Here is a 24,755-nt window from a genome sequence, read left to right as displayed (position 1 = left end):
GTAGCTGTTCCTCGGTTCGCCAGGTGGTGACGTGTTCAGGGTTGGTAGTTTGAGTCCAGGATCAGAAGCGATTGTAATCCCAAGTGACCCACAATAAATCAACAGACATCAGATGAAAATGCAGAACTACTAGAGGAACCGGTGAAAGAGAGAAGATCAGGGACTCAATTTCGAAATATAGTCAACCATAACAGGAATCTCGTGGATGATATGAAAAGGAGGTCACACTTTAAGTGAGGGAACCTATAGTACTGTAAATAAACTTCTTATTTGTATGTGTATCAGCAGCATATTAGCCTGTGAGTCATTAATATAAAATACATGTGTACTATGATGTCACAATGATTTTGACCTCGATGCTATTTACCAGGATATTTTCCATCCAAATAATGAATCATAAATTTATTGAGATGTGGACTGAGTTCTGTGATGCCACAATGAATTTGAGCCCCCAACGCTATTGACCAAAAATGATGTAATTTGCATGTAATTACTGAATAATAAATGTATTGTGATGTGGCGAGGAAAAGTAAGAGGTGACGTTCATGTATGGCTCCAATGAGTAATGTGATTACCGAGTATTGACCGTAAATAAGCGAGATATGAGGCGGATGAAGCAACAAAGCTTGTGAATTAATGGCAGCGTCTGGGACTCTGTTCTGTGGGCAGGGATCAACATGGTGAAGAGGAAGTTGGCAGCTCACGACAACCTGAAGATCATCCTTGAACAAACCGGAGACAAGTTCCACGTGAAGGAGAGCAGCAACTTCCGCACCCTGGAACTGGACTTCACTCTGGGAGTCACCTTCGACTACAGCCTGGCCGACGGAACCGAGCTCTCCGTGAGTGGCACCGTCCCGTCTTCTCAACACAAGCTCACACTTGGCCTGATTCTGATTCCTATCAAGTTAGACTTTGGTCTTGTGACAGTTGCTGATCAAACACTTGTGAGACCGTTGACCCGAGTGGGGTTGCTGTCTTATCACGGCATTATCGCGCTTGTATATCAGTCCACCAACTTGGTCCTCCACAGGGCGCCTGGAATATGGAAGGAGACACGCTGAAGGGGGTTTTCACCCGCAAGGACAACAACAAGCAACTGACCACAACAAGAATCATTCAGGGAGACGAGCTTGTTCAGGTGAGTCGCAGAAACGGACCACATTACCGGTGTCATATTCACACTGACCCCATGAGGAGCCGCAACTTTTTTGCTTTATGATCATCAGTATTTGTATTTTTCTTGGACAGAGCTACAGCTACGAAGGAGTGGACGCCAAGAGGATCTTCAAGAGAGGTTGAAGACAAGATCCAGCTGACAGTATTGCCTAAAAGTGACCAACTCATTGCACTGAACTCCTCTACAAGATTATGAAACACCGGCGCTAATAAAGATTTTTTACACCTTGTATCCCCTCTGTGTCCGTTCAGTGGCCTGTGTGCTGCGATTTACCTCCAGGAGAATCCAATATCAGGTTCCCAGCAGGAACCCAGTCATCGGTAGAACACATTTGCATCGCTGCTGTCTCTAAAAAAGAGCTGAGTCAATACGTTTTCCTTTTCCTTTCCTCACCTCTGGACACCAACCTTGGATCACGGCCGACAGATTAAGTGGCCCTTTTCTTTAGAGCCTCAGCCTGAGTGGGTCGGAAGTCGAGCGGAGGCCAAGGTTCTGTCTCCATCCCCTGACTAGACACGAGCAATAAATACAGGTAAAAAAAACAACAACGCACGGAAAAGACAAACACGCGTCGGATGAGTGATACAATAATCAGACTTTATTCAACAATAAATAAAAATAAATATATATTATGTACAAAAATATAAAGTGCAGACAGATTTGACATGTTCCTGTACTCACATAAGGATCCAATGGAGCACCGTCATCTCAATTCCACTCATGAACCACAGGGATCATATGTACAAGGCCAGAAACTTATCAGAGGAAGAGAGGAAGAGGAAGAAAGAGAGAGAGAGAGAGAGACACCTTGTGGAAGAACTCGAATGATGACGAGGTAAAAAAGGCGCAAGAGGGAACCGATGGCATCTGTGAGGTTATGTGACACAAACTCCATTTTACATATTTTGTACACATGCAACAGAAGAAAAGGTTTATTTTACAGCTGATTTCCATCACACTGAGTCGCCAAGAGGGTTGAAGCTGCTTGATCAGACATGTCAGTGCTGCATATTGAGAGTTTAGCTTGACATCAATCCGGGGTTTCATTCATCCGCTTCGATGTGGTCTCACGAGAGTCAGAAAGGCACTCTTGATACGATGGAGCCTCCAGAAAAAAACAACAGTATTTACAGCAACAGGTGTGAAGATGGGGGAACACAACACTCTTTCCTCCACTCCACATCCCAAAAATAAAAACAGCCCCAGGGCCTTCGCTGCTAAGCTAGAACCCGCACAAACAAGCCTGTGGTGAGATGTGACGGACTGGCATGCTGTCCAGGGTGTCCCCCCCTAAAAAAGACTTGGCTGGCTTGTCAAGCTACAAAAAAAATCTAGTAGCATGCTAAGCTAACCGTGGAGGCGGACCAGTTCGAGACTCCATGTAAACCACTCAGACACTTGAAGAACAATAAATGCACTGAAGGAAGACCATACAAGGGATTCTGCATCATCGCCGTGTGCGCATCATGTGACCAACACATGTGACATCTGAGCTGCTGTTGACATAGAGGAAGAAGCACAAGAAATAGGTCCTTGAATCACTCGACTTGGTTTAAGACGTTACCCTCGGCCATTTGTGAGAGACGGTAAAACAACAGGACAGAAGAAGAAAATGAGCACTTGGCGACAGAAAAGGGGGGAAAAAAAAGGCGTCAGAATTTTTAGAAATACAGAACAAGGCAGGATAAATAAAACAAATGTACACAAGTCTCATTTGTGGAAAAAAATAAAATATCATTTCTATTATATTACTTGAATTAAGGACTTGGCCTGTGTTAAATTTATAATGCCGGTAGTCTTGAAACAATTACAGTTTTGTTGTCAGTAGAAAAATAAACAAAGGAGGAGATCATTTGAAACGAATGCATAACGTGTGTAGCTTAGGTCTGAAACAGTTGCATAAACAGGAAGAAAAAAATAGTATTCCTAAATTGACTTTAAATATGAATTATTACATCTGCTGTATATATATGTATATATATAAATCCCAATCAAATATTGAATTACTGGTTTTGTTCATGCTCATGCAGCCGCTGTACAAGCAGCTATCAGACGAGGTGAAAGGCCACATGCAACGAGTCATTCTGCACGCTCAGGCGGAAAACACCAAGAGGGAGACGTGAAATACAAGGGTGGTCTGTGAGGTGCAAACCAGGAGTGACACCGACTCATAAACCTGAAGGCGGGTCCTTTTCTATAGAAGGATTGAGGCTCATGCAAAACGTAATCTGTACATAGACGTGTGAGCGGTGCTTCGAAAAAAAACCTGCCGCGAGTGGAGGCGACACAGTGGAGAGGGGGACATAGTGGAGGGGCCTTTTCATGTCTAACTGGTGCTGGAGTCGCCGACAAACCTTTTTGTAAGAGTGAGTTCAGAGTCTGGGCCAAAAGCTTGGACCACATCCAGAAAAATAGTCATACTGGGTCAGTCTCACTGAAACAGGCACCACTTTATAAACCCCCAGAGAAGCCTTCACTTTACAGTAAAGGTCACATCTTAATACTGCATTCACAAGACATCAGAGTGCTGCTATAAAGCTGTTATGAATCTTCATCATCATGTCATTTAAAGCCTTAAAATGCATAATGATGTCATATGAATGTAGTAATAATGCATTATAGATGAGGTTTTTAAGTCAAATGTAAAGGAAACTATTTATCCAGCGCATATTCGACTGTGAAACAGAGACACAATCAACTGTAGTGAGGTTAAAAAGCAGCACTCCTCATACGCCTCATTCTTGAGGTGAGAAGCTCCGCCCACTCCAATCTTATTTCAATGGATCAAAACCTGTTGGATTAAATGGAGCAACAGGTAATTCCAGAAGCCTTTGGCTCCGCTTCCTCTTCACCAGAACATACAGGCAGTGCCGCAACGCCAACGCAAACTTTCCCTCACGACAGAACATAGACACGTTCCCACTTCTCAAGCAGGGTGTGTCCCACTGAGGCAGTGCAAGGTACAGACACGTGACACGACAGCGACAGTAACACGGCGACGCTCATCGTCTCAGGGATGTAAAATGATTCTGGGGAAAGTGTCGGCTGGGAAATGGTCCTGATCCCGATCTGAGCCATTGTTACAACCAAAATAATTCCTTTGGATGTGGTTCAGAACTTTTAGAAATTATTAGCGAGAAACAAAAGAACCGATATCAAATGATTTTGAATTCATTAAATTCATCATTTGAGCCCTGAAGTGCTCTTTTTTCAAATCTCAGACACATATTCCTTAGGCTGTTTGACTTTAAATGAGAAATACTAAACACTACATTGACCCAAAAAAGAACCCCTGAATCGTCTGAGTAAAATAGTTTCGTATGTCTCGTCCACTTGTTTTTAAATGTTTTTCCCGAATATATTTGCCGGAAACTCCAAACCAGATACCTGGAAATGAAAAAGCCTCTTGATGGATGATGGTAAGAACCCGCTCAACAAAAACAACAGACGCACGACAGATGTGTTCCGATGGGCCGCCGCTCTCTGGTTATGACGCTACAGCGGAAAATGATTCACATTCTAATAACTCATTTTCAAATCCCGACGTGTGCAATTGAATATGCTACATGAAACCAGAGTCTGATGGTGCAAATTCTCAGACCCCTGGTTTGGTAAAGCACAGAATGACATCATATCCTGTGTAATAAACTCTACAAATGAATAACAAATTTCCTTGTCTCTTAAAATATATAAATATTCTCCAATGCCTGTACAATCTTTCTTAAATCATCTCTTCAGCAGCACTTGAAATCTAAAAATGCAAACTCAAAACTGCCCTCAAGATGGCTGAAAAAAAAAAAAAAAAAAAAGGTCTCCCTGGAGAACTTCTGCGACGGGACAGTGTGAAGACAAGTTGATAATCCATCTCAACAAAACAACGCGACATTCTCCCGGACCGTTTCCACTAAAGTGACAAGCTTGCATAAATAAAGTCCACCCGGGGTGGAAGTGGCACGCTTCAGAACATTTTTTCCATTCTGTAAACTCTTTGGCATCCAGTGTTCCTCCTCGACTGACCCGAGTCCATCTATGTAAACTCACCGCTCATAAAAAACCCCGCTCGTCGAGTCCTTTGGCCGTCACTGGGTTCCATTTTGCAGTGGGTTTATTGCTATTATGGCCTGTAAAGAGAACACATACCATCATTTTTGTTTGGTTTAGGAAGTGACATGTCATAAAATCAACAACACGCAGACATTTGGAGATTTAATGAAGGAACAATATACATGTATGTTCCTTCTTTCAAATATACTGACATGGCAGCAGGGAGAAAGCTGAGGTCACATCTCAAAAACTTCCTGGTATTTTCTTCAAAAATATATTATCCAAACAGATTTTTTCTATATTTCCGCCGTTTCACCCCCTAATTTTGGTGTTTCCCAACAAGGGGGATGCAACAGAATTTGGGGCTACAGTTGAGTGTGTTGTGCTCTGGCCCCATCTGGTGGTGGGGTCCAGACGCGCAAAAACCAAACAATTTTTAATGCACATTTGGGTCCAGACAATTTCACTCAATAACGTGAGAGACAAAAAGATCTTCAAGGTTCCTGGTGTGGCTCAAAGAGGAACCGATAAAATCTATCTGCGTAGTGAAGGCCATTCACGGTGCCGTTGATTTACTTACTTGTTTCTGTTTTGGATTTGGGTGCATCTTGTGTGCGCGTCTCTGCAGCGAGGGTGTGGCTGGTGTCTCTGCGTTCAGTCGCTCCGGACGGCCGCGGCACGGTGGCGGAGAGGACGAGGGGCCTCTGGTTATGGTACTTCAGACGGTACGTTTCCGTCATACAGTTGTCCACGGTGAAGTACGTCGTGAGGGAAACCTCTTGCGGTGGCGGCGCTTGTTCCACCCGGCACGGCCTCTCTTCACTCTCACACGACGAAGGGGTGCTCCTCTCCGGGTCGGAGCCCGACTTGGAGCTGCCGTCCGAGAAGATCTGAAGGCCGGAACTGTCGGGCTTCCTGTGCGGACTGACGAAAGAGGCGGCGGAGAGATGCAGGCCGGGTGGGTACGGTTCCTGAAGCATCCTGGGGCGAAAGGTGGCATGGCTTGCTTCACCTTGGTGAGAAGCGACCCGCTGGGTGGGTCGGAGATGCGGGGACCCTGACGTGCCGAGCTGACGCTGAGTGTTTACTGGTTGAGGCTCATTAGTTACGTTGCCGTGAGGAGTGTGGTACGGCAGGTTGGCGTGAGGACAATCGGAGGCGGCGGCCTCGCTGTTGCTGGAGCGGTACGAGCAGTCTCTGTCCTCGGGCTCTGAGAGAGCCAGATCGTCGGAGCTGTTCCATTCTGAGCTGCTGGTTTTAGTGAAATGCCTCAGGGCTGTACTTTCCGCCGCGTGCCCTCTACAGTTAGTCAACTCCGGCTGCTCGCTCGGCCTGCTCTCCGAACCGCAGTCCCTCTCCGACGCCGCTGCTGCTGCTTTTTTGGAGGAGCCGAGAGTGTACTTCAGCTTTCGCCTACAAGAGACGTTGGTCAGCGACAATCGCCACAAGAGTTTGCTCTCCTCTGACGTCACTTTACCTGGAACACGGGCTACACTTGAGATGCGAGTGCGAACCTTGCTCGTGGTTCTTTCCCTGAGTTTTGGCTGGATGTTTACCTGGAAGATGGAACACAGGTCAACACAGCTCCTCACACGTCTCATGCCCATCCTGACTACAAGCTTTTTGAATGTTTTTTTTTTTCATTAATTTGAAGATAATTGATAAAGGAAATTGAACACAAATATACAGCAACAGCAACACACTAACTAAAAAAAAAATAATACAATGACTCGTCTGTTATCAGTCCATTGAACGGCCACAGTCCACAACTTTATTTAAACAGCAAAAATATTTGGAATATGATCAGCTGTCAATGGTTTCACTAAAGTTCGGCAGTCATTCTCTGATCGTGTCTAATGTTTGAGAGAATTTTATATGATGCCACTCCTCTTTCTTCCTAAAAAAAGCACTCTAATCCTAATGATCCAGCATCTTTCATATTTGAAATTTGAGAACTTCCCTCCTTCTTTGAAACTCCTCATTAACGCCAGGTCGCAGAAAAGTTTTCCATGTCGATGTAGCAGTGCGAGGATGTAACTTAAAGTGAGTGTATCCATATAACGGGGTGATCCCACCCTCCTGTCCCAACTGGGAGGCACTGAATTGAGTAAGCAATACTGCAACTGTGGCAAGGAAACAAAAGTGAGGAACGAGAGGCAGAAACCTCACGAGAACCAGAACTCGTATCCAGTCAAGCAAAACAAGTCACCACTATATACACACACCTTATTATTTAAAAAAGTGAATCGATGTCTTACCAAATCCTAAAATAGACTGCTGCTGCCACCCAGTGTTGACTGGGATTATCATCGTAAGCGTTGTAGCCCTGACCGATCAATCTATTCATCCGAAAATGGGGAATTCCTGCATGTTAACTTGCATTGAATCTTGATTCAAGCCGTTTTATTTAGTCTGAATGTGGTTGTCTGTCAGTGACCCTGGCGTCCTTCGGCGCCCACCCACTGTGGCTGGCACAGGCTTCAGTGGAAGTCACTGCCAGTGAAAGAGAAAGATGTGAGTATAAAAGAATAAAAGTATCTCTGCTGGAAACAGCTGCTTTAATGGGGACAGAAGGATGCACTCCTTTCCACGGAATAACTTCCAGGGTTCTGCGCAGAGGCTTAGACTGATGAGAAAACTTTCTGTTTTCTCTCAAACATCTCATGTTCTGATTGCTTTCTGAGAAGTCAGAGATTAATATCAGAGTTCTTCTCATCCTCCCACCACAGACTTCAACAACAAAAGCACCGATATTTCCAGTGAACACAAGGTGGCATCAGCAGCTCTGTAATCTTCTTCCACTTCCTCACAGCTGAACCAACCTCTGCTCACTCTAACCCTGGCCGGGTTTTAAATGCCTTCTCTTTAAAAATAGACGCGCTATTTTCCCCTTTGCTCTTCAGCCGGGGGTCCGCGCAAGGATTACAGCTTGGGCTATCAGACGGAAACACTTGTTATAGATATGAGTGGGACACTATGAAACACTACTGTTTTAAAAAAACATTGTCAGGAGACTTGTCCAGCTGTGCCTTCTGAGGCAGCGATGTGGGATTATCACCAGATTAAAGCCTGTGCAGCGCTGACCGGGTGAGGAGGTTACAGAAGCCAAACTCGATATCATCCAAGAGAGTCACAAATTAAATTTAGCTACAGAAGCTTTCTTCATGAGGACTGGAGCAAACGGTTAAAATCAGGGTTGAATTAGATTCCAATGACTAAAGAGAAGCCCATCACAGCTACTTTAGAGTCGCTCTCCGTTCCTGTCATGAGGCACCACAGTTGGGTTTTCTGCAAGCTGCGTCTCCATCAACGGCAGATTAAAAAGGACACAAAACAATTCAATAATAATATAAAAAAACAGACTACATAAAGCAGCAGAATATGCAACTGAAATGAAAAAAATCTCAAATAAAGTTGCAGTTGGACTGAGGTTGCGTCAAATACCATGAGAGACTTTGCGTGTGGACGTTGAAAGCTGATTATCCAAGGTCCAATTTTACAGATTTGCTCGGGCCCTGATTATTCAAAACCAACAAACTTAGCCCGGCTAGAATTTTCTCCTGCTGCTGAGTATTATTAGATGACAAATTTCAAGACAGTCAGCCCAGTTAGAGGTATTTCAGTCTGCTACTTTTGTTTAACAGTAAGAATACAGGAAGTAAACGTCATCCAAGCCTCATCTGAATTGTGATATTAGTAACCTAGGGATGGATTTACTCATAAAGATAGACAAACGAAAATGCAGGGAGACATATCTCAGGTTTTCAAAGTGCAGGTAAAAACCTCCCAATGAGGCTTCACACATTTTGCATCAATGAAACAGTCCTTACTTAAATAGCTCAGCCTTTCAACAGCTGCCTGATGAATAGAACCAGTTCATTTTAAACTTGCTGAGGTTATTAAGAGATGAGGATGAGGAAAAAAAGAAACACATGGATATGTACTTAGTACCTTAGTGATCTCTTCTCACTCAGAAACATAAAAGAGCAGACATGAACAGTTTTTTACCAGCACGTGATGGAAAAGTTGTACAGGATTTAATGCAGCCAGTTGGATTGTTTTTTGGACTCACACGACGCTGCCAAGAAAGTTTTGTTGCATGCAGCAGAAGTCTCCATATAGGAAGCATTTTTCAAATGAGGATGTTGGCGGCATGACTTTTCCCAACAAGGGTGGCGATTTGGCCACTAAGAACATTCATATTCATTGATACATAACACAATTTTAGTTCTGATCATAACGTTGTGAAAGTAACTTTAAATCATGTGATCACAGATACAATACAGACAACTGCATATGAAATCTCTCACCAACTTTAGTTCAGAGTCTGAGTAACCGCAAATATAAATACTGAGACTTTGGTGTACAAAAAATATGTTTCAAACAATGAATATGAACGTCCTTCTTCTCTCGACTGTCCTTTCTTTATGTATGCTGAGCGCCCCTAGTGGCCAGGTGGTGAATCGATTCAGAGGACAAGCAGAAACGATAGTGATCAGTAATTATAATTAATATTCAAATCAGCCACTGTCAAAATGCTTCTTAAAAGGTACATGAATAAGTAAATGTGCTGTTATTGTCTTCAAAATATTTAACCACCCACCACCAAGTCTGACGTACTTACCATTTAGCGACGGTGATGACATCACACTTGACTTTGCCTCGCTTCCCTTTTGAGGTACCTGGCTGGAAAAAATGGAATTTTTATGATACATTTTATTTTGTCATCACTCAATTACTGCCAGAGATCAGCTCTATCTGTGACATTGAGTAAATATCCGGATTGGAATGAATTCATTTGAGCCATGTTTGTTTCAATCGAGGCTGCATCACTGTCAACAGAAACTTCAGTGACTTTGTTCCTCTGCTTTTCAGCAACATTGGGAGGTATATTGTGGAGGTCTAACAAACATGTTTCTCACCTCTGAGTCGGAACCTCTGGAGTTGTTCGCGGGTCTTTAACAGCAAAGCCATCGACTCCGGGTGAGTCAGGATTCGTGGAGCCGCTGCTGAGTCGATCGCTGCTCTCGTAGCCCGACTCCGTCCTCTGGATGGTCCAGGTGTCACTCCGCAGTAAAGATTTCGGACAACCTTTGAGCCTGGTTCCTCGCTGCTGGTTGGTTTTGCTTTCTGACTCGACCGAGCTGTGACTCTCAGTCTCGTGCCGCTGCTCATCCTCATAAATGGTCATCAGACACTTCTGCTTCCAGTCTTCTCGGGTCCGTACGTTCCCTCGTTCCCGGCTTCTATCGGCGTGGACCCTTTCCTGAGGACAAGCCTTGTTGTGTCGCGGGCTGTCCAGTTGCTGCTGCCGCCGCTCCAGTTCGTTCAGCACCGTGTCTACATTCAAGACCTCACGGACGGGTCTCCAAGTGGACTTGGATTTACTCCGGCTGGAGCCGCTCCCGCTGCTCTCCCACTGATCGGACGAGCTATCCTGGTCGTAGCGACTCTGAGACATGTTCTTCTTGCTGTGCCCACCAGCTGAGGTACTGGACTGCCCTCGGGCCTCCTGAGCGCCTCTGCTTGAATGGTTCACCGCTTTTTCAGCGCGAGGGTAAATTTTCGACTTCTGCTCCACCGCATACCTCGGCCCGTTCTCTGGAGGAGACGACGACCTGCCATGCGCAGCATCTGCAGTGGGGGAGACCGAAATAAAAACTTCAGAAAACAGACTTCATCAAGCAGCTGATTTAATCCACAAAACTCCTCATCTTCATGTGTTACTTCATTCAGTTTCATTGCTTTGCTTTCTTTACTCTCAAGTGTGTATATTTACCCTGTGCTGAGACTCTATTTTCCTCCCTAAAATCATATGGCTAAGTATGGCCAGCCATATTCATCAAGCATCATGTGAAACTGAGAGCATTTTCTAATTTTATTTAGTTTTATTTACATAAATAATGTTGAATATTTCATTTACTTTTTATCCTATGCATCACTTCTTCTTCTTCTTATGATTTGGATTTTTTCTTGTTTATATATTTGTTTATTTATTATTTAGATGGCCAAACTATGAATGTACAAAACATGTTCTACTTTTGTACTTTTTTTTTTGTACCAATTCTATAAAAAACAATAACATTAAGGGTCATTTCTTTAAATATTTTTTCGAATGATCTGTCTCTTCTTTATTCAATCCATAGTCATCACATCATAACAGTAGAAGGAAACAAATCGAACCTCTGTGATCGTTTCTTCTGTGGCCTCTATCCTTTTTAGACGTATCACCGGATCTCAAGTTCTCCATGAAGGGTTCGTGGAGCTGCTTTGGACTGCCCAGAGGATTCTTCACTGAGGAAGAAACACAAACACAGAAACTGTTGAATATTTGATATCCAGCCCAAACCAGCCCTCGGATGGATGAGCGGTGCAAACAATGGGGAAGGCGACTCATGATGATTTTGTATGACAGACGTCCATGTTGGGAAATATCCACAAGTCAACCACTTATTTTAGTTCAGTGATGCACAAAAACGTTCATCAGCAACAACAGCGAACAAACACTCACGTCTCATGGAGTATTTTACGTCAGAGGACAGAGCTGCAGATTGACTTTAACTGAGCTCTTGCATAATTTATCATTATTTAATTTTAGTTATCCATGAATTTAAAAGTCTTATCCAGCTCAAGGTTTTATTTCCTCTGGTGTGACCCCTCCCCAAAAGTTTGACCAGGATCCTGAATGCAAAAAACTGGGACTGACTCTTCTTCAGGTGCTGACATTTACGTATACATATTTTATTATATGTAACATTTATTTAAATTGCTATTATTTATAAGGAGCTCATTTTACATTTTTTGAGAATGCTGGATGAAAGTAACCTCCATACCATAACACTTATATACCATACAAATATTCTGTACGATGCCCAATAACGCAGTACTAAATAAGATACAGTGAGAAGGTGAAATAAAGAGCAATATCGTGACAACTAAAAAGTCATGAAGGTAGGAGTGCAAAAGGCCTTTCCAGTCAGGGTAAATTGCCAAGTGCTATGAGACGCTGAGGCGGCAAAAGACTGACATTGTTGCAAGTCCTCTGCGGACAACTGAGCTACAGTATCCTCCAGGCAAAGCCATTTCGTAACAAGACAGCACTTTCAGATAAGATGAGCGAGCGAAACTATCATCACAGACGGGTCAGAATGAAGAGTCAAAAAGTACACAGTAAGGGAAAGCACCTGAGATCAACAGGACAATGACGTTCAGTTCAGATGTTAGTTTGCCAACTACCGAGTCTTTCATGAGAATGAGCTGGGATAGTCAATTCAGACGCTACTGGGGACAAACAGTGAGTAAGATGGCGCATCACAGACATCTAGATTGTGTTGACATTTTAGTTATTCCAGCAAAAAGCATTCAGACAACGCTGCACTCAGAAGTCCAGTCATCAAGCAACACCCTCCTTCACAGCAGATCCCGCAGCCACTCAGACTCAAATGACTACTAAGAGCAGACAGTCGTCTCCATTCACCACTTGAGCGAAACAAAACAGAAGAATATAATCCAGCTAAAAATCACTTACACTTAGTTTCGCTGAAACAGGAGTCCAATCCCATGCCAGTCAATGTGTTGAACCGTCCCATTAAATAGAAACAATCCATTTAAAGTCACAAAGCTTCATTGTCCGCAGAAACAAAGCAGATAAATAACTGGGGGGAAACATCAGAAACAGCTATGGCAGCAGCGAGGACGAGTCGTGTGCTTTACCACAGGAGCAGGGATTAGGGAGGGAGGCGTGGGTGGTAATCTGTGTGCAACAGAGGCATCATCCCCATGTTAAGTTCAAGCCAGCTCACAGGGCACTGCAATCATTTCGCCTGTGATTTAACAGAACTCTCTCTCCAAAAAAAATCATACCGTAATTTGCTAGAGAAATCGCCCCTGTCATGGATACCAGCTTTGTTTTTTGTTTTTTTCATTGGTGAAATTTGATTCACAAAATACCCTGCATAGAGAATAGCTATTAAACCCTCTGACAGATCAGAGATACACTTCACTTCAATTATATTTTTGGGCCTTAGTGCATCAATGTACGACTCCAGTTTGAGACAGCACCAGCATCACAAAAAAAGCACCACCACAATAGGTTTTTACTAGTTTTAGCCACAAAAAAAGTATTGAATTAAAATCACAGAATCAGACCTGCACGCTTGTCTCGCCAGCATTTAAGAGGATATTTTCCAACAAGCAGGGATTAAAAAAATGTCAACAATCACAAAAAATTCAACGAGGCCGTGGAAAAATACCAGGACACTTTTTTTTAACAAAACATGAAATTCAATTTAAAAAACTCCTCCTAATAACCTTCCCAGAACAACCACCGGAAGGGAACAGAGTTTAGGAGGGTCAGTGACAAAGAGTCGCTGACTCTTCCGAATGCTAATGTAAATTACATAACATTCGGATGACACCTTTATCCGAAGCGACTTTATAATGAGGTAGGCATGCGAAAGCAAAGACCTTCCCGCAGGGTTTTCCACGTATCCACGGCATCTGAGCAGATGTCTAGATGAAGTTCACCACACTTGGATGCTCACCAGCTATTTTGCAACTGGCAGGCAGTGGAAACATCAGCTTGTGCTTTAAAACAGGGAATACTACCAGACAAGGGAGGAAAAAAAAATCAAATGCAAAACATTTTTTCACACCTCTAAATCCCCATTACTATTATTCCTTTTATTAAGGCCCAGGTGATCTAATCCAATCTAATCTAATCTAAGATAAATAACATTTTGAAAACCCTATTGACAAGGATTTGGTCGCTCGATCGCAGAAATGCGATGCTTTTTTAACATAAATATGTCTGACCTGTCGCATCACCGTTGACTTGGGCTTTGTAGCGCGGACACATGGTGGTTTGCCTCGGTGCATCTTCATTGGACACTGGTGTCCCCTCAGGATTGGTGTAAAACAAAAGCAGGGGCTGAAAGTGTCCTCTGATGCACTTGGAAGCCACGTCTTTCCACTTGGAGCCGATCTGTGAGAAACACCGCCGGTGATCAGACTTCAGGACTGTCGCGCACCAAACACAGACGCGCAGAAGTGAGTACCTCTTTCACTGTGGCGTCATCGAAAAACATCCACTTTGAAGATTTGGTGTGATACGCAAACGCTGAGTAATGTTTACTTGAAAAGCAGATCATCCCCACCAGATGAAGCTCGCTGCGTTTGGCATTTTCATCAGTGACTCTGTTAAAGAGCTGAAAGGCAGACAAGGTTGAGACATTTGGAGATTATTGCAAACGGCTTTTTGGCTTTCACAGGGCTGGGGCAGCTTCATGTCGGCACAAAAGTTCATTTAAAGCAGCAGTGAGAGAACAACATCAGCACTACCATAAAAACATGATGTAATCAAACAAAGTCAAATGCTGATTTTTTTTATATATATATAATTTCCTCTGAAACTCATTAAATATTGACTGTCTAAAACGTAATGACCACAGTAGCCAAATAGTAAATTCCGCTGCAGCTGAAGGTGACATTAAAACGGGGAATACTGAGGAGAGAACGTACCCCACACAAATTTAAGCGAGGTGCGAGGGACCGAATCACGTCGTCGGTCAGATCCGACTGCTCGGCGTCCCACACAAACCCTATTGTGACAATCTCAGGACAGTTCATGAGCACGCGGCGGATCTTGATGCTCTGACCACAGTCGCTCTGCAAACACAAAGAGGAGTGGACTGAAAATTCAAGGAAGGTCAACAACTCAACAATGGAAGTTGCCATACAAAATGACATTTTAGGATGAAGTATTTCATTTGTAATGTGACATTTGAAATGTGAACGTGTTTGAATGTTGAATAAGAAATTGAAATTTGCATTGAAAACTGACTAAATACAGTATTTACTTTTGAATCTTCACTTCAAAATAAATACACAAACAAAACAATCCATGCTGGACAGTGTTTCTTGTCTCATCCTTTTTTTTTTTTTTTTTTTATAATTATAAATGGTGTAATTTCAGAGGGAAATAAAATGTGTTCCGCACGTTCTATTTTCAGAATGGGGCTAAATCCCCCCTGAACAAATCCCACCACTGGGAGAATAGCATGTAAAACTTCAGTATTATTAGGGTGTGATTATTGAGTGTGAAGGAAAGGTCCTGAACTGCACAATGTGTATCTCGGTTTGCTACTGCTGCTGCTTTCACGCCATGATTTAGGATATTAAGCTAAAAAACATTATAAGGTTAAAAAAACAACAACAACAACTTATAAATCACTGAGTTAAAATGACCTTTGGTCGCGCCACTGTTACCGAGTTGTGAAAATAGGCATCCATAAAGAGCCACACACTATATATATACAAAATAAAAAATAAACTAACACATGATGACGCATAGTTGAGAGTTGACCAGACAAAACTTCCTTGCTAAAACAGTGACACTAAAGTTTTATTGTATTATTTATAGCTGTATTTATCTATCATTTATATAAAAAAATATATAAGATAATGGCTCATATCTTGCACACATACTGTACTTCATACTTGCAAATATAACTTTAAATAAGGTGTATACATTTTTTGACGTTGAAATCCCTTCATGTTTAAAGGAAAGGTCAGAATTTTTTTAGCCCGTAGTTTGACCACACAGGCATCTGATGAAACCCATCGTGAAACTTGCCACTTGAGAGCAGCAGACGGGCATCTGCTTAAGAGTCAAAAAGCCTACGTCACTGTTCCTGGAAGAACAATTTGTCTCTGGAACAGTGAACGGCGTTTTGCGCAAAACTTGAGCCCGCTGAAGAGCGACACGGCAGCAGCGGCAGCAAATACAGATGTGAGAATAACAGCCGATAAGCCGTCCCTTCTATTTTTAACACCAGTCTGGCACCGACTCCTTCCTGTTGCTGTGAGTACAGTCTGAGCCAAAAGCACAGGCTGTACTCTTAATAGTCAGAAAAATCACTTTTGTGTCCCACTTTGTGTGAACACGAGAGCGGCTCGGCTGACTTCCTCAATGTTTAATTCATGTGGCCCGTTATGAGTCGGAGCGATTTGTTGAAGGGGGGCTGCATTAAAAAGCGGAGCCATTAAACATTTAATCACATACAGGGCAGCTCCTCAAATCCCCCGTGTTGTTTGCTGCCTGCAGCAACTCTCCGAACATGTCCGCTCGCAGACGCTCGCTCTTCCCCAGCATGCGGTCGACCTGTTGGCTGCACACAAACACAGAGAGAGAGGAGGGTAGCCAAAGTTCTGCGTGACGTAATGTGCAAGCACAAATACAGCACAATTCAGACTGGACTTTGAAATGCACCTCTCATGTAACGCTCGAAAGAAATAGGGGAGAGTTACGACTTTCACGCCGCATCAATAATGAACACTGAGCTGAAATGTTTCAACAGTGGCAGAGGACTGGAGACGCACACATCAGATCTAATTAGAAGTGGTCTATATCATCGCAGCTGACTGCAACAGTGTGTCTGACTGCAGAAGAGACACTTCGGATGAGGACAGCCGGAGCGGAGTGTCTGTTGGCTGTTTAACTGGTGGACACAGGAAGTACCAGAGTGGCAGGAGAGGGAAGCTGCTCACCATAAAGCAGTCGTTGACACATAATGAACAAACTCAGTGAAGGGGTGAGGGTCCGAGGAGGCGCCGCAGCAGCGGCAGACGAACTGCGGGGAGACAGAATGAATCCTTCTTTAGTCAGTCAAAAGCAGTGAATAAAAGTGTAAAGCTGTGTAAATCCATACTCAACTCATGCACTATAGCAAGTTTAAAGCAGTGCAGTCAAACAATTACAAATGAAATTCATAATAATTTTGATAAATAATAACTTTTTTCAATTTTTTTTGGACAGGTGAATGTTAACCGTTTCATCTACACATTGAGTTGTTGGCAGCTATGTTCAGATTTTCCCTTTACTGATGCAGACACCTACCATCTACCTACCCAGATACACCACATAAAATATGAGAAGATTATTGTCTATACATACGATTGATGTAATTCTAATGATCAGGACCATCAGCGGAATGCTTCAAAAGTTGAGCTATAAAATTCTTAATTCAAGAAACCTTTGCTCCAAAAGATGAATTCATTTTGTTATTCAGATTTTAGAGATTGGAACGCACCACACAGAATTCTACTGTAGCTAGTTTCTGCACTACATCTGCTCAAGCACTGGCAATAAAAAGAGGTCTTGTGTACTAGGGATGTCCGATATTGACATGCCGATATGGGCCAAAGCCTTGAATTCTGACACAGATAAAAAAAACAATACAGATATTTGCTACTCATTTCAGGCCACACAAATGTGCTTTCAAGAAATTAAACAATTTTCCATACATTGCTTTTCATTATTGGAAAACAGACAACACAGAGCTACTTGACAAATATGACATTACATTATTACCTTAATATTTATCACAATCACGTACCCATCCTGCAGTTTTTGAGTTTCAATTGACCTTTCGGAGCTGCAAATTCAGCTCAAATTTTAAAACATTTTTAATCGATGGAAGTTTTTTTTTGCAGATAACAAGAGGGATATTTCAAATGTATTTTGCGAACACTACTTGAAATCTGACACACAGGAAAGGAATAATACGCAAACTAAAAATAAACAGCACTTATTTTGGTCTGAGTTTAAATTTGTACTTGACCCTATTTTGCATCACCATCAGCGCAGACTATTTTAGTTTGACTGATCGCTGCAAACGTCTCATCGCCTGAGCGGCTTCATTTAAAGCTGCAGTGTTTCTTAAGTTTCTCTTAAGTTTCTTAATGTTAAATGTAATATTTAGGTCAGGATTGAAATGAATTAAAGCGCTAAAGCCACGACATTTGTAACGGGTGTCTGGTACCTGCTCGTAAAGCATCATGGCAAACTTCTGATGAGTGATACAAGACTTGGATGAACAAGCGTCGGTCGCTGCGTCGGAGACGATGTGCAGATGAATCCTCTCCAGGATGTTTTCCTGAGGTGCGAGGGACAGATGGAGAAGGTCAACTCCGGTGACTGAGGAGCTCAATGTGAGGCAAAAAACAACAACAAACATTTCACTAGGAAGGGCACGTGTACCTACAATTTAGCTGAAGTTGAGGTTGTTCTTAACACCACAACTCTATCAGGGTATTTATAATAAAAAAACTTGGAACTGGATAATATATTTAATTAAAAGACAGTGTGGACATACAAAACACTCCGCTGCATCATCCATCAGGCCCAGTTGGAAGCGCTGCTCATCTTTGAAAGTCTCAGCGAGGGCGTTGCGCAGGCTGTCGGAGGGGAGGACACGCTCCCGACTCTGCTGGAACTGGCTGAATATACTCTGGGAATACACACATCACACACAGCCTTGTAGAAATTAAACAACAACTTCATGTCATTAAACAGAGACATTAACCAGAGCGTTCTTTTTCAATATCCAAAGTGAGTTGTTATTGTAGGGGGAAAGTTCCCAAATGCATTCTCAGATGCTTGTTCATGCCTGGATATGTGCTCAGAGACAAAACAAACAAACAGTATGTCTGTAGAGAAGTTTCAAATTTGGGTGAGATTATTAAGAAAATAAAGCCTGGGGGGTTATCAAAAAAAAATAAAAATACAGACATGGAAAGAATAATGTTATCAGAGTGGGAACTACAAGTGAGAACAAATGTGACACAGAGGAGACGGATGACTCTGTTTTCCACAGTTAAAAAAAGTTCATTTTTTTAAACTTGGCCTGAACTTGACCCAGGACTAACTGATTTTTTAAATATTTATTTTTTTAAATATTTATAGCCATCATATATATATATATATATATATATATATATATATATATATATATATATATATATATGAAGTTAGTTAGTTAGTTAGAGAATTAATTCATTACAATAAAAACATTAAATTAATTTAATTTAACAGTTTTCTCTCCAGACAACAGGGAACCTTTGTAAGTGCAGGAGTTCCTGGTCCACTGATCACACTGGAGGAATCCCTGAACAAAAGCAAACAAAAGAATCTGTTTGCTTTTGTTCAGGGATATTTTTCACTACACAATGGCCAGGGTTTCCACTACTCTGAATGGACTTGAGATTCTTATAAAATTGAAATTACATACATATGAAGTGATAATATAAATTCTCATGAATATAATATAATATTCACTGGCTCGACCTTTACCTTGAGTGCGCAGAAAATGCAGGAGTCGCCGAGACAAAAGTGACCAGACAGATGCCGCAAACTCCTCCTGAAAATGTCGAGCTGCCAGAGAACCTGCAGGAGACCGAGGAAACCATGAGGGACAGGACTTGATGGTGGAGCAGAAGTTGGTCCACACCTGAACAGCACTGTTTAGGAAGCAGCTGTTCTGCCCCGGTTCATTCAGGAGACCCTTGGTGAGGGCGAGAGACAACATGCTTCCCGGCTGGTAGGACTTCTTCATTCCTCCTCCGGGTTTCTTAAACATCTTCACCCAGGCCATAGAGCTAGAGCTGACAGCTACAAACAGGAAAGCACTTTAGTACAAGCATCGCCTCCACCTTCACACCCCTACTCATCCTCTTCATGCCCTCATTCATCACATCCATGGACATAGCTGGTTCCTTTCACCATTTAATACAGTTCATTACTTTCACCGTTTCAATCGCAGTGCGTCGAAGACAGTGCCATCTGGTGGTGGATTTACGAATTGTACTTTCCCTTTCATACAGGTGCGTTCACATCCAAATGAGATGTTTTTATTCAGGACCTAATGGCCTCAACTCAATTATCAGAGCCAGTTTTACCTCCACAGCTTCCATGATGTCAAGTGTAACACATTATTCATTTTAGATAGCACTTTGAGCTGCATTAAAAAATAAAGTGTTCAATTATTTGGCTTCAGCACCTGCTCCTGTCTGCAAAAATATGGCCGTAAAACTTCCCTAGAACAATGTAAAACAACATTTCTGAATTTCATCCCAATATTTCCCGTGTGGGCAGTTTAAGCAGCACTGGATCAAACTTCCTCTTGGACCCAGTTTCCATTACATCACTAATCCAAATGACTGATTTGGTCAGATGCCAGACAAATTATATCATCTACCTTCTCCTGAATGTGGGGTGGACTTGCTGGAGCTGGACATGCTGGGTGGCGGAGGTCCGGCCATGGGCTGCGTCCATCTTACCCCCACGCACCTCCAGAGCGGTTAGTGGAACGCATGGCGTGGACCAGCCGGGGGGCCGCGGAGACGCCAGCGGCTGCTCAACATTGAACGTCAGCTGAGAAGAATGAACATGAAATAATAAGAGAATGACCATGTGATTCATCCAGTTTGGAGCAGGTGCAAATCATTTTAAAAATGAAGAATAAAAATTAAGGCACGGTAACATTTTTTTCGGCCCACAACCTAAAAATAAATTTTAACGGTTTTGTAAACTCCAAGTTCACTTTACTTTTTTTGGTGTCAATGGGGGCAGGAGCCCAAACCACTGACATTGCTAGTGCTCGCAGCACAACCCACTACACCACCATGCTGCCCTGAATTGTAAGGTTTTAATTTTGCAGGTTGTTCTCAAGAAAATTACAAGTTACAATTGTAGCTTCAGATACGGATGCAAATATAACTAATGGCGACCGGGTTTTTGGGTTTAACTTTACTGTAAACAGTTTGTCTCCTTCTAAACCTGGTGCGCCAACCAAATATGCTCTTGTTTCAGGGCTCAAGCGTATAAAGCATATGTCAAACCCACAGTCCAGGGGCTAAATCAAGTCCACCAAGGGATTTTTTTAGGCCCAGATAAGCTTAATATTGGATCCAAATTTCAGTTCTTTTGACATTTTTTTACATTTTAACAAGCTGTTCTCCAGCAACTGAAGATTATTAATGTCAACAATTAATCAGGAAATTGATTCAGATGGAAGGGATGTCAATGGAAGATAGAAACACTGCAGACTGTAATGTCCTGCAATAAACGGTTTTACTTTCAGTCAGCATCTTGGACTGCAGGGTTTCGCGCAGTGCTATATGGTTAAGGCAACCGCCTTGATGAAAACTGTTCTTTCCGCCTTGACTTCATTGAAAAAAAAAAAAAAAAGATAATAATAACAATGACAGATGTTGCTGTTAATGAGAATACACAAAGCAGAAAGATGTACCTGATCTTAAGCATACAACAAACTAAAAAGGGCTGATTTCTAAAAGCCACTTCAGTGTAGAATAGGTAGCTTCATCTTGAAGTAATGATCATGTGATCATGAATACACAACACATATGTGGTAGCTGCAGGAACCCAAACCATCCCAGATCTTCAAGTGCAGTAGCTACACAGGAAATCCTGAGTACTAGTTGGTGTATTTGTCTTTCACTAAGTCAATAAGAGCTGCCTGAGTTGTCGCGAGTGATGATGAGTGAACTTCTCTGATTTGTGTTTTTAAGTAGTGCGGTTATATGATTGTGTTGTGACAAGATATCCATTATCACTGACCGAAAGAAATGTCAGCAATGGACAGGGACGGTGAATAATGCTGTTCAACCTTCCACTGTTAATGAAATCAATGAAAGTGGAGATGTTGATGGGCCGTTTAATGATGATTCAGATTTAGATCCAGATCCACTCAGTCTACCATCAATAACAGACACAAATGAGGAGACTGTTGTGATACATAGGTCATTATAGTAGTAAACCACTGATGGAAAAAAACAGTCAAGTCGAGTGCATGCAGTTCTGTTTCTGAGTGTGTAAAGCAAAACTAGGCAGGAATACATGTCATTTTCAGCCATTGCTTTTGTCCACATTTGGAGCTCTTTCTTCATAGGCTGTTGGAGACCAATCAGATCATTCGTTGCAGAGTGCCAGGAATAAGAGGTGGGTTTTTTTCTATTTAACCGATAACCCACTAAAGTCTTATCTCCTGCACTTCCAGGGCTAAAATGAAGTGAACGTTTTTACTTTAAAGTCCCGGCTGAATTTGAGATCACGATTAAAAGAGTTATCGAGAGTCACTCACGGTTGATGTAGAACAATGCAGATAGGTGGCGCTGTAATGCAACAACCCCTACATGGAAACGGACTTCAGTACGGTCAGTCAACAATGTTGTGCTGTTATTACAAGTCACACTTAGCTACAAAACAAGAGAACAGACACCTTATCCGGGCGAAATGTAGGGGTCGGAATTCCAGGGGAGGGGCACCTAACACTCATCGAGAACCCTGTATTTGTGTCACAACATTCAGAATTCCATACTTTCTTCACACCTAAACAATGTCCAATGAACAACGCATTGCAGGCACATTTTGTCTTGACAAAAGATTGCAGGATCCAGATGGTAATCCACAACTTGTTTAAATCATTCTAAAATTGAAGCATCTGGTTCTTGACTTATAAGCCAAAACACTTCCTGTTTAATGTAAAAATGCATGAAGACAAAGGGAGAAAAAGTTTAGTGCAGGAGCAAACAAGAACAGAAAATCTAACTAAAACTAAAAGTAACTTTTATGAGATATTTATCTAAAAAATGTGTGGGTGGCATTGGAGGCCAGTTACATTATTCTGCATCTGGTTCGTGACAGTAAAATAATGTACTTAGTTGAGTTTAATTAATAACTAACATATAATAATAATAATAATAATAATAATAATAATAATAATAAACACTTTTCAAGCCAGGGAACTAAACCTTTCAGCTGAAAAAAATAAAAAGAAAATAAAAGTAGTTAACCTCTGAAGACAGTAGTTTCTTGAGTAAATCGTCATTTATGAGGAGTGAAGAATAGAAGTGTAAGACTTCTACAAATTCACACGGACGTCCTCTCCACACTCTCTGGGTTCAACATTAACTCCGGTCGCTGGTGTTCGTCCATGTTTGCAGTCACATGTGTTGTTGCAGCACCGCGACACCACATGATGTACACAGGCCCGTACGGCCGGACACCAGCGTCCGTGTCGGCCGGTGGGGTTCATGAAGAGGACACACATTGATCTCCGTGTGTTTCAAAACAAACCCGGGCTTGCTAGCACTAGCAGCGCCCCGCTAACAGAAACCAGTCCGCAGCCTGTGGCCAAACAAACGCCGCTGATACACACTCACCTCGCCGGGGAGCGGACACTTGACTCCTCCGATGAAGGAGCACGGAGCTCCAGCTGTCAATGCGCAAAATCCAAGCCCAAAAAAAAAAAAAAACCAAACAAACCTGGCTAGAAGAAGCGACTGCAGAAGGAGCCGAGCAACACTGTCATAGTGCAGCAGACCGACCACACGCGCTCCGCCAGGCACGAGCGCTCTCACCGCGTCCTCATTGCGGGAAGATTCCTCCCTTTTTTGGGCGAACGAGGCCAGTGATGGTCAGAGCCAGAATGTCCGACGAGGATTAGTGATATTTGGAGACTTGAGAGGTCAAACTCCGCCCCCAGTGTTGCCAGAGGAGCACTGCAGGCTCCCTCTCTGCGTGGTGGAGCCGAGGAGAAGAGGTCAGACTTCCAACTTGTCATGATGATGATGAGAGAAGACATCACATGACCGCACTGGTTTCATAATCGTGCTGCAATGTAGGGGAAACATGTCGGCTCTTTATGAAGCCTTGGAAATGTCACGGAACACGCAGCTATGCTGTTTACTTCCAGGAGAACTAGAGCAGGATGGCTATAAAACAGGACAGAATTCCTGTGGTAAAACTTAAAATATCATACATTCAAACATTTGATCTTCAACTCTATGGTGTGAATAAAGGAAAAAAAAAAACCATCTCATTAAATATGGAGCAGAAAAAATTCAAGTTTATTTTTTAAGATTCACTTAAGTTTCACTTTTATTTAAAGGGGGAAATATACATGGAAAGCAAGTAAATAGAAGTGGTTTAAAATGTAATTTGTTTTAAATATTGTTTAAAATAATATAATAAAACGTAAATAAGGGATGATGTACAAAATGATGTGTGGTGGTGAATCTGAATAAATGAAATAAATGAAGAAAAAAACCCAGAAAACACTGGTAATGACAGTTGCTTTACACAGAGCTCCCCAGGGGACATGAAAATAAAGAGTATTGTTTTGCTAAATGTCATCAAAAAAAGTAATTTAAGTAGCTCAGCAATTAAAAAAAAAACACGCATAAAAATGAAGCTATGGAAAGAAAAAACAACGACAACAATTATATAAATTGTAGATAGCCTTCACACTCACATACAATGATTTCAATAATCATGTCACAAATTGTATTGATTAATTTATTAAATGCTCCATATTGACAGTGGAAGCTATTTATTTTTTAGTTTCTCCCAAAATAAGCAATGTTAAAGTTAATACTTTTCAGTTGTTTGTTGAGTGAATTTATGATTGATAACAAAATACAAGTTAAATAAATAATAGCGGACTATTGCAAGCAATATTATAGATTTAAAAAATCATAGTCTGCAAAAATATAAATGTATATGAACATAAATGACGCACTTTGAACTGCCGTAAAAGTTATTCACCCTGTACTGGATTACGTTTAAACAAAAAGAAGTGCAATAGATCTCTCTATGAGAATAATTCAAATGAAATGGTCCTTGTCTGGCTAGTGGCTGGTGCTGGGCATAAATGTAAAGCTTGAAATAAAA

General features: G+C 42.1%; 2 protein-coding genes across 3 annotated transcripts; one reads left to right on the top strand and one right to left on the bottom strand.

The window, feature by feature from the left end:
- The first annotated feature begins 631 nt into the window (after positions 1–631).
- Positions 632–1,409, top strand: fabp2 (fatty acid binding protein 2, intestinal). Its single transcript, XM_053855125.1, has 3 exons — positions 632–842; positions 1,034–1,141; positions 1,252–1,409. The coding sequence occupies exons 1-3, from the start codon at positions 678–680 to the stop codon at positions 1,300–1,302; spliced, it is 324 nt and encodes a 107-aa protein (XP_053711100.1). The 5' UTR covers positions 632–677; the 3' UTR covers positions 1,303–1,409.
- Positions 1,410–1,756: 347 nt separating this feature from the next.
- On the bottom strand, positions 1,757–23,619 carry usp53b (ubiquitin specific peptidase 53b). 2 transcript variants are annotated; one of them, XM_053855119.1, is made up of 17 exons: positions 23,246–23,619; positions 20,260–20,435; positions 19,513–19,673; positions 19,356–19,448; positions 18,379–18,513; positions 18,046–18,159; positions 16,772–16,854; positions 16,287–16,392; positions 14,744–14,890; positions 14,281–14,430; positions 14,039–14,207; positions 11,408–11,518; positions 10,147–10,858; positions 9,849–9,910; positions 6,702–6,780; positions 5,805–6,637; positions 1,757–5,301 (listed from the first exon to the last, which is right to left on the bottom strand). In XM_053855119.1, exons 2-17 carry the CDS (start codon positions 20,321–20,323, stop codon positions 5,225–5,227), a joined length of 3,096 nt encoding a protein of 1,031 aa, XP_053711094.1. In that variant the 5' UTR covers positions 20,324–20,435; positions 23,246–23,619; the 3' UTR covers positions 1,757–5,224. The 2 variants fall into 2 exon arrangements, with proteins under 2 accessions (XP_053711094.1, XP_053711095.1); XM_053855120.1 differs by having other exon boundaries at positions 23,349–23,619.
- Positions 23,620–24,755: the final 1,136 nt, after the last annotated feature.

The sequence above is a fragment of the Synchiropus splendidus genome, chromosome 2 (assembly GCF_027744825.2).
Source record: "Synchiropus splendidus isolate RoL2022-P1 chromosome 2, RoL_Sspl_1.0, whole genome shotgun sequence".
NCBI lineage: Eukaryota > Metazoa > Chordata > Actinopteri > Syngnathiformes > Callionymidae > Synchiropus > Synchiropus splendidus.
The sequence above is the reverse complement of the archived record's forward strand: the minus strand, read 5'-3'. Positions and strand labels throughout refer to the sequence as shown.

Coding starts and splice junctions, on each gene's coding strand:
- fabp2 (XM_053855125.1), top strand. CDS start 678: ATGGTGAAGAGGAAGTTGGCAGCTCACGACAACCTGAAGATCATCCTT. Junction 843..1,033: donor CCGACGGAACCGAGCTCTCC/GTGAGTGGCACC, acceptor GGTCCTCCACAG/GGCGCCTGGAATATGGAAGG. Junction 1,142..1,251: donor AGGGAGACGAGCTTGTTCAG/GTGAGTCGCAGA, acceptor TTTCTTGGACAG/AGCTACAGCTACGAAGGAGT.
- usp53b (XM_053855119.1), bottom strand. CDS start 20,323: ATGGCCGGACCTCCGCCACCCAGCATGTCCAGCTCCAGCAAGTCCACC. Junction 11,519..14,038: donor AGTCAACGGTGATGCGACAG/GTCAGACATATT, acceptor TTTCTTCCTCAG/TGAAGAATCCTCTGGGCAGT. Junction 6,781..9,848: donor GTCATCACCGTCGCTAAATG/GTAAGTACGTCA, acceptor TCCATCTTCCAG/GTAAACATCCAGCCAAAACT.